This window comes from Anolis sagrei, chromosome 2 (assembly GCF_037176765.1).
Source record: "Anolis sagrei isolate rAnoSag1 chromosome 2, rAnoSag1.mat, whole genome shotgun sequence".
NCBI lineage: Eukaryota > Metazoa > Chordata > Lepidosauria > Squamata > Dactyloidae > Anolis > Anolis sagrei.
The window spans coordinates 45,812,469-45,826,666 of record NC_090022.1 but is presented as its reverse complement, the minus strand read 5'-3'; the positions used below and the strand labels follow the sequence as shown (position 1 = coordinate 45,826,666).

The 14,198-nt window shown below is 41.1% G+C and overlaps 1 protein-coding gene across 1 annotated transcript; it reads right to left on the bottom strand.

The window, feature by feature from the left end:
- Nucleotides 1-2,835: 2,835 nt before the first annotated feature.
- Nucleotides 2,836-13,725, bottom strand: LOC132769385 (histone-lysine N-methyltransferase SETMAR). Its single transcript, XM_060766308.2, has 2 exons — nucleotides 13,593-13,725; nucleotides 2,836-5,059 (listed from the first exon to the last, which is right to left on the bottom strand). Exons 1-2 carry the CDS (start codon nucleotides 13,665-13,667, stop codon nucleotides 4,259-4,261), a joined length of 876 nt encoding a protein of 291 aa, XP_060622291.2. The 5' UTR covers nucleotides 13,668-13,725; the 3' UTR covers nucleotides 2,836-4,258.
- Between the last annotated feature and the right edge of the window lie 473 nt (nucleotides 13,726-14,198).

The following is a 14,198-nucleotide window of genomic DNA, read 5'->3' as shown; positions in this document are numbered from 1 at the left end:
TGCAATTCTGTTTGACTAAATCAAAACATGGTATTAAGAGCATAGTGCAGATGACTCATTCCTATGACTTTTCAGTAAATGACGGTCACAGATTTAAAAAAACCTATGGAGCAAGAATTTATAAAATACAGATAGCTGTATATAAACAAAGTGATTTGGCATTGTTGGACACGGCTGGAGCTGCTCCCTGCTTGTCTAAGCCTATCAATACAAATATGAAATTCCTTCACTGTTTTGAAGAACTCTGGGGAAAGGTTTCAAACCCACCCATTCAGATTTTATTGTATGCCCTTTGCAGTTTTAGACAGAAGATACTTCAGTATCTTGACAGTGGGTGATAATGCACCTGCAAAGAAGAGGAAATCTATGGGTCATTCATACTATTCCAAAATGGCTGCAATCAAACTTAATTCAAGGCTGAATGCCCAGTATTCTATCCAGATATAATGAAGCTTCCACAATTCTGTTATTAATTATCTGGGGACACACAGGTTGAGAACCACTGCTCTAGTTCCTCTAGTATGATTAAAGTTGACCACTGGAGGATCTAGGAATTTCAAGAGAACATTTAAAATCAAATCTGTGATTAGCCAATCCACAACTGTCAAAACTACTAATGTGGAGGGACAACTGTAGTTGAGAAAGTGGAAAGACAGAGGATTAATTGGGACTACTCCTGCCAAACAGGGACAGTTAGAGGACATATCATAATTGTTTTTATTATTTTAAATATCACATTCATGCCCTGCTCTTGATTTTATGACTGATGTAAAACAGGCACACTCAGTAAATAATGCAAGTCTTCTGTGTGCCAAGTTCAACACATAAATACTACTGGAGAGTTTTTACAATCTTGCACATTACTCCCTATAAATTGACAGGAATTGGCAGAGGTCTCACATTGCAAGTGAACACTCCTCTTTCAGATAGGAAATGGTCCCTCCCTGGACATAACTATTGCCTAAAGTTATGGGCTCCAGTTTGATAAAGGGAAACAATAAGCCCATGTAAATGTATGAAATGAAAGGGAAACACCTCACAGCATAAAGCATTTCAGGATGCTTAAATGGCGCCAAAGTAGGCGATGGGAGCACACTGTTTAGATAAGATTAGCAAATGCCTCCATCTATCAGTCGTAACCAGGGGGCTTTCCCAGACTTGTCCTGCCAAGTAGAGTAATGGGCAAAATAAACCTTTCATGGGCAGACTGGGAGGAAGAGCACTGCCCATCATCAGTGAACAAATCTGAACTAACACCCTCATTCTTTTTTCCCATTTGTTAATTGTTTCCTCTGCTTAAACAGTTAAGAGTTCATGTCTGCAGGGCTTTCCTTTTCTACATGGAACATGTTATGGATTCCAAATTTCTCACAGGATGACATCCAGATGATGTTTTGAAGAGTATAGCTTCTGTTGCTTGGATATTCCATTTTTTCCAGCTGAAATCTCCAATATCGAATCACTAGAAAAAGATTTTTCCTTACCTCCTTTCCTCCTTCAGTTCATTTAATGATGTGTTGTGAAATGTGGCTAGGGCAGAACTTTGCACTCAGGCATGAGCAAGTTTACACTTAGTTCTGGATGAATGGATCCTGTCAGAATACATAATGCGTTCACCAAGCTATAAATCCAATTGTGTGGTTTTAAATCACAGTTTCCTTATACTAAGATTTTTTTTAAATGTATCTTCCAGTTTAAGCTTCCAGTAATGAAGATGCACAAACACAATGTAAGATCAGCATGGCATAGTGGTTTGAACATCAGATTACAACTGGAGACCAGGAATCAAATCTGTTGCTCAGCCATGGACATCCACTAAATGGTCTTGGACAAATCACTTTCTCCCAGCCCAGGGAAGACAAAGGCAAATTCTCTCTGGGAAAATCTTGTTAAGAAAACTCTGATATGGTCATCTTAATTCGTAAACGACTTGAAGGGACACAATATCAAAGGTGAAGTTCTCAAAGAGTCTGAAATAGTTCCCCATTGTATTCTTCTAATTTCAAAGACCTTAAGGCAAAAGATTCAGGATCACTTAACCGAGCATAGAAAATACTAGTTATAGCACTAACCAAGTCCACTTTCAGATCAGCCATGTATCTAGTTAATTTCTGGACAATGTAATTGTTAATTACCTTGACTTTAATTCATCCTGATATAGAGAATGCAGGAAGGAAGGAGTAGGAATATTGATCACAGTGGCTTCTTTCTGGTAAATCTGGATGTGGCAAGAAAGGGCAGAAGTAGATATGGAACTATGGTGGTTATGCATTCATAAATCCGCAATAGGATTCCAGCCATTGTCTTTATTGTCTCAAAAAGTCAGTATGTATAATATAAGTAGTCCTAAACACTTATGCAGGTTGAGTATCTCTTATTGACAATGCTTGAGACCAGAAATATTTTGAATTTCAAATTTTGGAAAATTTGTATTTATATACATGTACATCATGAGATATCTTGGGGATGGGACCCTAATCCAAAGACAAAATTCCTTTATGTGTTATATACACCTTATACACATAGCCTAAACTCTGTTTTATATGCAATATTTTAATAACGTTGCACAAGAAACGTGTACAATAAACCATTAGAAATCAAAGGTGTCACTAACTCTGCCATCCATGTGGACAATATATGGAGTATTTTGGAATTTGGATAAGGTAAGCTCCACGTGTATTTCTAATTTCTCATTCCATATTTTTCTGCGATATGTGTGCGTGTGTATTATTCACGATAATTTAGCACTCAATCTAACATAATAGATGGGAAGCAGGCTCAGCTTTCTGAGTCTTCCAAGTGAGACTTTGAAATTCACAGCAGAGGAAAACAGACTTCCTTTCTTGTTTTTATTGATGGCAGATCGTAACAGTGACAGAAATGAGGTTTCACATACATAGATAAAAGGAGAAGAGGGAGTGAATATTTCGCTTTCTAAAAATAGCTCCTTTATGTTTCAGATCTTTACACATAGCAACAATACTACTTCACTTCACTGCTCAGAGCACGCATCCTTAAACTGCGGCCATCCAGCTGTTTGGGCCTACAACTCCCAGAATTCCTGACGATTGAACACGATGGCTAGGGCTTCTAGGAGTTGGAGGCCAAAACAGATGGAGAGCCACAGTTTGATGATGGCTGGCTTAGAGGGTATTGAAGATGATTGTGTGAGATATAACTGGAAAAACAATAACATACTCCTATGTACTTAGAATCATAGTTTGAAAACATCAAGGGCCAAACCCCATTCCAGCCATTTAGCACCAGTTTTAGGGCACTGATGCCCAATTTTTCCATACTGGGAAAAATGGCATCCTAACTGCATATAATTCAAGGAAATAGCATGATAAAGAGGACATAAGGGAGACAGATGAGCTTGATGGAAGAGATCCTCAACAAACCCCACATGCCATACAACTGAAGGCGGGAAAGGGCCAAGACAAGACACAGAGGAATTCGGCCTGATTCCTTTAGGTCAGTGGTTCTCAACCGGTGGGTCCCCAGGTGTTTTGACCTACAACTCCCAGAAATCCCAGCCAGTTTACCAGCTAGGTTCTTGTGGGTTTTTTCGGGCTATATGGCCATGTTCTAGAGGCAGGAGAAATGCCTCTAGAACATGGCCATATAGCCCGAAAAACCCACAAGAACCTAGTGATTCCAGCCATGAAAGCCTTGACAATACAGTTTACCAGCTGTTAGGATTTCTGGAAGTTGAAAGCCAAAACATCTGGGGATCCACAGGTTGAGAACCACTGTCTTAGGACTATCAATTGGACAAACCACTCTTGTATAATTCTCACCGACAGAGGCAAGAGAAGTAAAGTGCTTCTGGAACACGGGTATCGGGTCTTGCATTTGCCTTGAGCAGTCAGATATCACAACTGTAGATCTGGTAGAGGAGTCACATGAATGAGTTAATGAAAGGGCACATCCAACCATTTAAATAAGCACAGCAATTTAGAAATAGAGAAAAAGGATCTATCTGTAGTATCTTCTCTCAATGTACTGAATGTCAGAACAATTTTTAAAATGGAGCTGAGCAGTTTTTTCTGAGTCACAGGTCAAATACCTCATCTATCAAAGACTCCACACTGAATGTAGGTTGGGCTGAAACCAGTGGAAAACCTGTCCAGATTCAAAAGTCCAGAAGGCCAACCTTTTTGTCACTGCCACTCATTTATCTCCCTCCCTTCCCACCCAACAGAGTCAGATCAAAGTTGCAAACACTTAAACCAATCAAGTATTACAGCTTGTGTTTCTACAAAGTTTCCTCTTTATGACTTCTTACATTAGTGCTGCAGAATAAAGAATTATCAAAAGGCAAGAAACCTGTACACAATTTGGTCTCACAATAGCAGAGCTTTTTAGATGCTTCCCCTTCTGGAAGATTGTCCTGATCTTTGACAGGCAAGTAATTACGGTATCTTCCAGAATAATCATATGTAAGTTCTTCCTCTGCACAAATATCACGGTCAGCAAAAAGTGCCAGTTTAGGCACCATGGAGTCTATTCGGACAGGGACCATAAAGAGGTTTGGTTCACAAGAGTGGTTCAGGAATCTTCCAACATTACCAATGTGAGTGGGATCCACAAACGTCTCCATGATGTGCCCATCGGACAAGTGTTCCTTTACTGTTATAATATAATTTGCATCGCTTGGGGTCTGCAGCTGTATCCTTCGACATGCTTCTTTAAAGCCCAGGATTTCCCCAGCGTATTCACACACAAACCTTCCTTTGGGGATAAATTCCAGTGTGCGAAGACCCCATCCTTTTTTAGCTGTCTTAAAGACTTCAAGTCTGAATTGTAAGCCTCTCTGAATTACCCTGTTTTGACACAGCTCTCCACACTGGCACATAGTGTTGCATTCAAAAATAGGTTTGCAGAAATTCAGTCCATTTTTTTCATTTTTTATACACAAGCTGTTATAGTTTTCCCCATAGCGAAGGCATGAACAACTGGAAGCCACGCAGGAAGCAGAATGACAGCTGCAGCCAGGAAAGGAAATCTCAGAGGGGTCTGGTCTGCCTCCTTTTCCAGCCACGTGATCTGGGCTATACTGTAAACGGGAACAAACAGAATTATGTTGGTGGCCAACAATGCCTTTTATATGAAAAACAAATCTAGGCATCATAGAACATAGCGCAATATATGAACCGAAGAGTGCATGATTGTTATTATACTTGCTGAAAAATCTTACAATACGTGGTACTTCAAATGTACAATCTGACGTAATACAATTCTACAGATAAATAGATAAAAAGGTAGAGATAGGAAATTTCAAAATAAAGACCATTTGAAATAGGTTCACAGGTTGAATATCCTTTAACTTATGCTTAGAACCAGAAGTGTTTCATAGTTTGGATTTTTAATACTTGCATATACATAATAAACACAATCTGAAGCCCCCAGTGGCACAATAGGTTAAACCCTTGTGTTGGCAGGACTGCTGACCAAAATGTTGGCAGGTCAAATCTGGGGAGTGGGGTGAGCTCCCATCTGTCAGCTCCAGCTTCCCATGAGAGAAGCCTCCCACAGGATGGTAAAACATCCAGGCACCCCCTGGGCAACACCCTTGCAGACAGCCAATCCTCTCATACCAGAAGCGACTTGCAGTTTCTCAAGTCGCTCCTGACACAGAAAAAAAAGGCTGGAGGATATTTTATACACAATATTCTCAAATTTGTGCATGAAACAAAGTTTGTGTACACTGAACCATCAGAAAGCATATGTATCACAATCTCAGCCAAGCACATGTACAATTTTGAAGTATTTCAGATTTGAAATTCTGGATAAGAAATGTCCAATCACCTTTAATTGGCTTTTGGCTAGTTTCGTCTTCTAACAAATGTGGTGATTAGGACTGGATACCCAGTAAAAGTGCTTTTAAGTCTAAGGTAGGGCTGGGAAACTTGTGGCTCCCAGTTTCTTGACTCTCAATTCCATCACCTTTTGCCGGTTTGGTCAATGAAAAGATGGTGATGGAAGCAGTCATTCATCAACATCTGGAAGATTACAAGTTTCCCATCCTCTTTAAACATACAATTGTTAATGTGTACCATCAGGTTATTTCTGACTTATGCCCAGCCCAAGGTGAACCTATTGTGGGGTTTTCTTTGCAATATTTGGAGGGGAGTTGTCAAGGCCCTCTTTGGAAATTGATAGCGTATGACTTTCCTAGGGCACCTAGTGGGTTTCCATGACAGAGGACAGATTCAAACCATGATGTCCTAGTCTAACACTCAAAGTACTACACCATGGCAACTCTAAATATACTACCATACACTAAAGTTCTAGTTCCTTTATTTTACCTCCACTCAGTAGCTGAGATTATCTGCTGTGCATCATTCTATTTGATCAGTACTGAGCCTTTAAAATACATTGTAAAGACTCCTTGAATCCGATATTGGTAGAAATATTTAATGAATAAATAATTGCACAAATAACACATTTGGTTCTAGTAAGTAACTGTACTATATATACATTTTAATTCATATCCTATTTTGAGCTAACTTGTCTTCAATACTTTATTTTGTCTGCAGTTTAACTAATGTAAATATAGGTGGTCCCTGAGTTACAAACATCCAACTTACAAATTACTCATAATTAAGAACGAGGGTGAGACAACAGGAAGTAAGAGAAACTTGCCCCTAGGAAGGGAAATAAATTTTTCAAAACCAAATTATTACAGGGACAAAAAGTGAGGTGAAATCTTCTAAACAAGGGCACAGACAGCAAAAGAAACACACAAGGGAGTTAATTCTTCTGTTTGTGTGCATATAATATACAAATATATATTTGGCTGCAGTTAAGGCTTACAAATTTAACTTAAGAACAAACCTACAGAACCTATCTTGTTTGTGACTTGGGGACTGGCCATACAGAAAGAGACACTCTTGAGGATAAGATCACCTTTGCAAGATGAGGGAGAAATAATGTTATGTCAAACCTTGTAAAATAACTCTTAACAACATACCAATAAGAAACTGTTAAATTTAATTTAATCGTATTTATTTGTTTTTTAATCAATATTATTGTTCATTTTTGATATCTAGGTGGTGACAGAATAGATCCAGCTAAACAGCTTTGTGGGACAGTTTTTGTTGTATTGGCTCCAAAGATGATTTCTACAGAGATCTATTTTCTGCAAGGCAGGTGCTAGTGTCCAAGGACTGCTGAGGATACACTTAATAAGTTAATTCCACCAAAGCAACTAATTAGCCAAAGCAAGGATAAAGTGATCCTGCCAGCCCACACAAATCCTATGCTTCTAATTTTATCTAAAGTGACCAGCCATGATTCAGCATGTTTTGGGTGACAAATGAATTGTGTAAGAACAGAAGAAAAACATGAAAGAAAGTTATTATTAGTCTACAAAATAGAACAATGAGAGAAACAGATGGTGGGAGATGAAATCAAAGATGTTTTAATCTGCATGCATGCACAACTACAGTGGGAGTGTTCGTATTGTTTTACCAGAGCTTTGCGAATTAATCATAACTCCACAAGGCTAAAGTTATCCTATCACAGCTGCAGCCAGTACTCAAGAAAACCAAACAACCTTAAGCTTCTAGACTGTGGGGTGTGTTTTGGTAACACTTCCACAAAACATTTGTGGAAGACATGAAAAGAAGAAAGTGGAGAGCATAATTTTGTGGCATAATAATTCATCCTTTCCAAAATTTTGCTGTTGCAGAGGGGAAAACATACTGTAATACTCGTATCTGAGCATATTTGCATAGACTTATGTTCTCAATTTAAAAGAATTTACTATATCCAGAGTAACATTCTGTCATTTCATATGAACAATATAATATTGGTGATAAGGAATGATATCACCAATATTGTGAATCTTCTTTTTTTAATATTCCAAACTAGCTACATACATTTAGCAAGCTACTGTGTGCATGATACTTTGAAACCTTACAAGTTGTCCGATGCTGTTCCATGGTGACAATAGCAGATACAGAGAAAGAGCCCCAAGAGTCTTTCTGTGACCTCATCTAGCTTACCGTTTCATAAAAACACATTCGGAAGAGACCATAAGGGCTATCCATTTCTACTTCCTACCAATAAGAATACATAATCAAAGCTTTCCAACAGCCTCTGCTTAAAAACCTCCAGAGAAGGATAGTCCATCACACTCCGAGGAGGCATATCCCATTGCCAAACAGCTCTTACCATCAGGAAGTTCTTCCTAATGTTTAGGTGGAATCTCTTTTTAGGCATTTTTCCTACTTCCAACAGACCTCACTACCTCTGAGGATGTTTGCCATAGATGCAGGCGAAACGTCAGGAGAAATGCCTCTAGAACATGGCTCTATAGCCCGAAAAAACTCACAAGAACCTAGTGATTCCAGCCATGAAAGCCTTCGACAATACACAAAACATGCTTGCCATCTCAATGTGATATCCTTTCAAATAATTAAACACAACTCTCATGTCCCCTCTCAGACTTCTCTTCTCCAAACTAAACACACTCAGCTCTTTAAGCTATTCCTGATGCAGCTTGGCTTCCAGAACTTGGATAGTTTTGGTCTCCCTTCTCTGGCCACATTCCAGCTTGCTAATATTCTTCCTGAATTATGATGCCCTGAACAATATTCCAGGTGAGACCTGAGCAAAGCAAAATAGAGTGGGATTATTATCACATCCATTCTCCAGGAACACCCTGTTTCGATGAGACTGTAGCTGAGGAACGGACCTCATAAGCCTACCACTGACCTGTCTCCCTCTCTCCCATCACCTGAACATGAATTGGGTCAACCTAGCCTGAGCTAGCTTAGCCTTCCTTTGATGATGCCTTCGTATTTATCTTAGAGTGCAGGTAGATTCCGAAGGATTTATCAATTTAAGCTGGTCTTGGTGGAAACCTGGGTCCTGTGACATGGTTTTCCCTCTGGTTGGTCAGTGAAATGAATATGAACATGACTAAGTCTAGTTTGTTTGTCAATTCCAAAATGTAGGAATGTGTTACTAAATCTGAGTTAGCAATTTATTGAAAAACATTCAGCTACTTTCATAAATGTACTGACTTCCTATAGCAGGCATGGGGAACCTTCGGCCCTCCAGGTGTGGTGGACTTCAACTCCCACAATTCCTTGAGGCTCGGCATTCGCCCCAAAGGCTTACCTTGGCCCAACGAGGTTTGTTTGGCTCTTTTTCATGGAGGACGGGCAGCAAAGGGGGAGAGACGAGCGTAACGTAGCTGTGCAGATGGCGAGGAAGGATGCGGAGCCCACAGACTGGCCTCGGAGGGAGAGAGCGGGCGGAAACCCCTGCGGGCAACGCGCCTCTTCGCCGCTTCGGCCCTTAGCAACCGCCCCGCATGGATCCCCTCCCTAGCAACGACGCCGGCTGAGTGACGTCGTGCAGAGCTTGTCGGGGAAAAGGGAAGGCGAAGGCTGGAGGGAAAGGGCTCTGCGCTGTTTACAGAGACAGGGAATGTTGTTGTCCTCTTGGACAAAATGGGGGGGGGGAGATGTCACACTTATACAGAGGGGCATGGCCAGGCCCTGTAGTGTCCTGCCATGCATTTTGGGGGAGAGGGGCACAAGAAAGTTCTGTGGCACTAGAAATAGCCTTGCTAGTAACATGTGACCTGCAGTTCAAAGTGGCTATAGCTAGGGAGGGGGTCCATGCGGGGCGGTTGCTAAGGGCCGAAGCGGCGAGGAGGCGCGTTGCCCGCAGGGGTTTCCGCCCGCTCTCTCCCTCCGAGGCCAGTCTGTGGGCTCCGCATCCTTCCTCGCCATCTGCACAGCTACGTTACGCTCGTCTCTCCCCCTTTGCTGCCCGTCCTCCATGAAAAAGAGCCAAACAAACCTCGTTGGGCCAAGGTAAGCCTTTGGGGCGAATGCCGAGCCTCAAGGAATTGTGGGAGTTGAAGTCCACCACACCTGGAGGGCCGAAGGTTCCCGACCCCTGTCCTATAGCATTTGATGTCTCCCAGTGAAGTATCAGTGTCCCCATGTTGCATGTAAATTTATTTCATTCTGTACTTTTCAGCTCTTCTGCATTCTTATAGATACAGGGGCAGTGTCGAAATATTATTAAAGCAGATCACATTACAATGAAAACAGTAAAAGAGACAAATGTGACAGAAAGACAACACAACCAATTAAAAAAGATGGGTAAAGAATTTGTTTTGAAATGATATCAGAACAATTGTTGATACCAATCACAATTATACAGGAAAGACAATCTATAATAAGTGTGAAACAACCAAAAATGCTCTGTTGAAGTATGGAAAGGAGACTCCACTGACAATACTGCAACAAAGGCAGATTAATTAAGGACAAACTCCTTGCACAGATACAACTGGACCTCTGTATGAATGGAATCTGTATCCACAGAGTCAACTATCAATGGCTTGAAAATATTTTTAATAAAAAAAGCAAACTGTGATTTTTCCCTTTTATATAATGGAAACAATTTAAGACATCATAGTATATAATGAAACTTGAGCATTCATGGATTATGGTATCTACTGGGGGACAGGGGAGGCTGGAACCAAACCCCAAGTGGATACCAAGGTCCGAATGTAGTTAGATCCCAAGCCATTTGAGGCTTTCGAATTAAACAGCACCTTGAATCAGACTTGGGAGCAAACAGGCAACTAATGTGGAATTGGTGCAAAACAATTGGACTATACCATGCACCTTGTATTCTTCATTAGTGGAGACTCTTGGGTCATCTTCCCAAGCAGTGCCACATATAGCACATTATGGTAATCCCATTTGGGATGTTACCAGAACATGAACTACTGTTGCCAAACTATTAAATATCCAAGAATGATCATAACTGGTCCACTAACTCATTGTGGCAACTTCCCACTTCCGAAGCTACTTGAAGCTTAAGGAGGAATGCCAGGTAAAGGAGTAATCTTAAACTTTTTCAGATGGAGTTCATCCCCATTTAGAACGTTGTTCTTAGAAGACTACCTATCCTTGAGATCTTGATCTGGGCAGAATGCTGTTTCTTAGTTTTCTTCCAAATACACATATTTTAAAAGTCAGCAACTGTTTCTTTGAAATCTTTTGTTATGTGAATATATTCAGATTTGAATGTTTTATAATAAGCAAACTATTTAAAATATTAAGACAATAATAATTAAGCCAAGTGAAACGTGTATGAATTTCCATAACACGCCAGTCATGTAAGTAGCAAAAGTTTGTATTGTTGCAAGACTAGAGTGACCTCTAATGGACGAATGCGATACTGCATGGTCATTAGCATTCACTTTGTAAAAAATAACTAACTAGTTTTCACAGTTTGTGGAATATGGAAGTATTCCTGTTAAAGTTAATAATACTATGATGCAAAATGCTGTATCTGTACAAATTTTGTCTATCATCCTGCTTCTACTCACTGGAAAGCAGGGAAAATTTAGTTACTATCCCTATTTTAAAACCACAAAGAGCTACTGGTATTCTTAATTGCAAAAAATATGAAAGTACAATGCGAAATTAAATCCAGCATGGTATAATAGTGGTTTGATAGGAAAATCTGTATGCACTCCATCTGCAACTATACTTGTTAAAAGGTCACAGAGTGATGTAGGGGATGTTTTGAATGGATTGGGAGGAGCCATGCTTCTGTGGTGTGATAACTCAAAGCGCAATATTTTCAGATCAATTGTAATAATCAGGTGTGATGAGGAGAGTATGCATCCCAGATAAAAAGTCAATAAAGCAGAGCGTCCCTTTGTGGGAGCCATATTTGTTCTTTTACAGCAGGACTTGGTCAGTATTTGTGGTAATTTTGCAAACCAGTGTGTAGTATCCCCGATCTCTTTTTAAAAACTGGATTTTCTTGGGGGTTTTTTTTGTTAAAAGTCTTGGATATGTTGGAAATGACAACCTTCTTCAAGCCTTCTCTAGTAATGTTTATCTATGATCCTGTTGCTTTCTGTTTTCTGTATGTATGTTTTGGTATGCAGCTTCCTTTATTCTATGGTTCCCGAGAAGTTATAAAAAAGGGGCTGCAGGCCACGTGCTCTCTCTTCTCTCTCCTTTTGACTATGTGACCCACTGATTTCTGTTTTTAATACAAGAGAGACTCCCTGGCCGGATGGCACAGGCAATCATCTCAAAGGTATCTGAAACTGGACTGATAAGTTTTGTACCTGTGTACCCTGAACACATGAAGGTTGTGAGTAAACAAAATATGGTATTTTTATCAAATCTACTTCATTTTTGTCTCTTGAGTGCATGACATAAAACTAAGTATTTTATGGGAGTGTGTGTGTGGATACGTATGGCACTGAAAAACTCTTCTCCAGCTCATCCCTTGTTTGGGTATCAACTAGCACGTCAATGACTTAAATCAAGAAATAGTTTTCTAAGATCTACAGAGACACTCGCTGGAACACCCCAGCAAGCAAGAGTCCAAAAGTGGCAGGCTCAAACCCAGAACCTCAATCAACAGCTGATACCAAATGAGAGACTCCCCCCTGGGCACACGGAAAACTGGGTGACTTGGAAGGCACTGAACAGACTGCACTCTGGCACCACAGGATGCAGAGCCAATCTTAAGAAATGGGGCTACAAAGTGGAATCCACGACATGCGAGTGTGGAGAAGAGCAAACCACTGACCACCTGCTGCAATGCAACCTGAGCCCTGCTACAAGCACAATGGAAGACCTCCTTGCGGCAACACCAGACTTACTACTTACTTACTTAGGTGATCCCTCGTTGGATGAGTAAGATGGTCTTCCATTATGGGTTTCCTTGTGGGTCCGCATGTGGCTGTGGAGCCCTATTCTTGCTCTGCATCTTCTTCTGCAGTGTGGGCATTGGTTTCCAGGCGGAAGGCGGTCCCGGTTGGGGTTGGCTTGACGCGCCTTCCTCCTAGCATGTTTCTCTCTTTCACCCTCTACTCGTGCTTCCTCGAATTCTGCAGCACTGCTGGTCACAGCCGACCTCCAGCTGGAGCGCTCAAGGGCCAGGGCTTCCCAGTTCTCAGTGTCTATGCCTCCTTATAGCAACACCAGAGGCACTCAAAGTGGCCAGATACTGGTCAAAGGATATTTAATCAACTACCAAGCTTGCAAACTCTGTGTTTTGCCTGTTTGTTTGTTTGCTTTGTTAAAAATGTAATACAAATATCTGGTTGCTCCTGACACGATAATAAATAAATAAATATTGACTAATGTCAGAAATTTCACGTTTGAGTTCTTAAAAGGCCGCTCCAAGTTATACTTTTTGAACCTGGGCCCATTTCCCAGCTTACAAAAGAGACATTAAAAATCTACAGCAGGCATGGGCCAACTTGGGCCCTCCAGGTGTTTTGGACTTCAACTCCCACAATTCCTAACAGCCTACCGGCTGTTAGGAATTGTGGGAGTTGAAGTCCAAAACACCTGGAGGGCCCAAGTTGGCCCATGCCCGATCTACAGGCTACAAACCATAAAACAAGCGCCTGTAGGTCAAGAAGGCCCGAGGTCTTTCTTCAGGCCTCTCCTTAAACTACCAATCCCAGGATTCCATGCGATGTTGCCATGGCAGTTAAAGTGGAATACCAGCGCTACGGTCTGACAGGGCCCTTGAGGTTTCTTCGCCCCTCCGTTCACATTGAATGCTCCCGCTCTCACCTGAAAAGCCGGGGCGCCCTCGAACTGCGGCCCCGCAAACACGGGCACGTCCTCCAGCCCTCCACTCACGTCCATGCCGCTCTGCCTCTGTGCTTTCGGAAGAGGACGCAACACGCTCCACAGGCTTTGTCCCCGCCCCCCTCGGCTACGATTGGCTGTTCTACCCCGTCCTGCGTCCCGAATGGCCAGGTGGGACTGAATGACAGGTGGAGAGGAACGCCGGAATCCTCTTCGAGCTCTTGAAGAAGCCCATGCTGTTAAAACATAGAAGTAGACAACCTAAAGAGGCACACGCGGAGATGCACTTGCGGGTGTACTTCTTCCCTGGATATTTTATTTTTTAAAAAAATATATCAGTGAAACACCTTTTTGTTTTCCAAAACGTTGGGGATTTTAATATATTGTTTTTATTGTTTTCTATGTTTATAAGTTTTGATTAGTTTGCTTTATATTATATTGTTTTGGTCTGGATAAATTGTTTCACACTGTTTTAAACAAATTGTTCCCTGCACACCAAATACATATTTCAGATTGGCAAGATCAACTGCTTTGGGCAGTTGATCTTATATGGTATTCTTCTTATTGTTGTTGCTAGTGTTGTTGCTG

Bases quoted from the DNA above. Each gene is read 5' to 3' on its own strand.
- LOC132769385 (XM_060766308.2), bottom strand. From the start codon at position 13,667: ATGGACGTGAGTGGAGGGCTGGAGGACGTGCCCGTGTTTGCGGGGCCG. The intron at 5,060-13,592 runs GTGAGAGCGGGA...TCCCGTTTACAG, and splicing joins AGGGCGCCCCGGCTTTTCAG to TATAGCCCAGATCACGTGGC.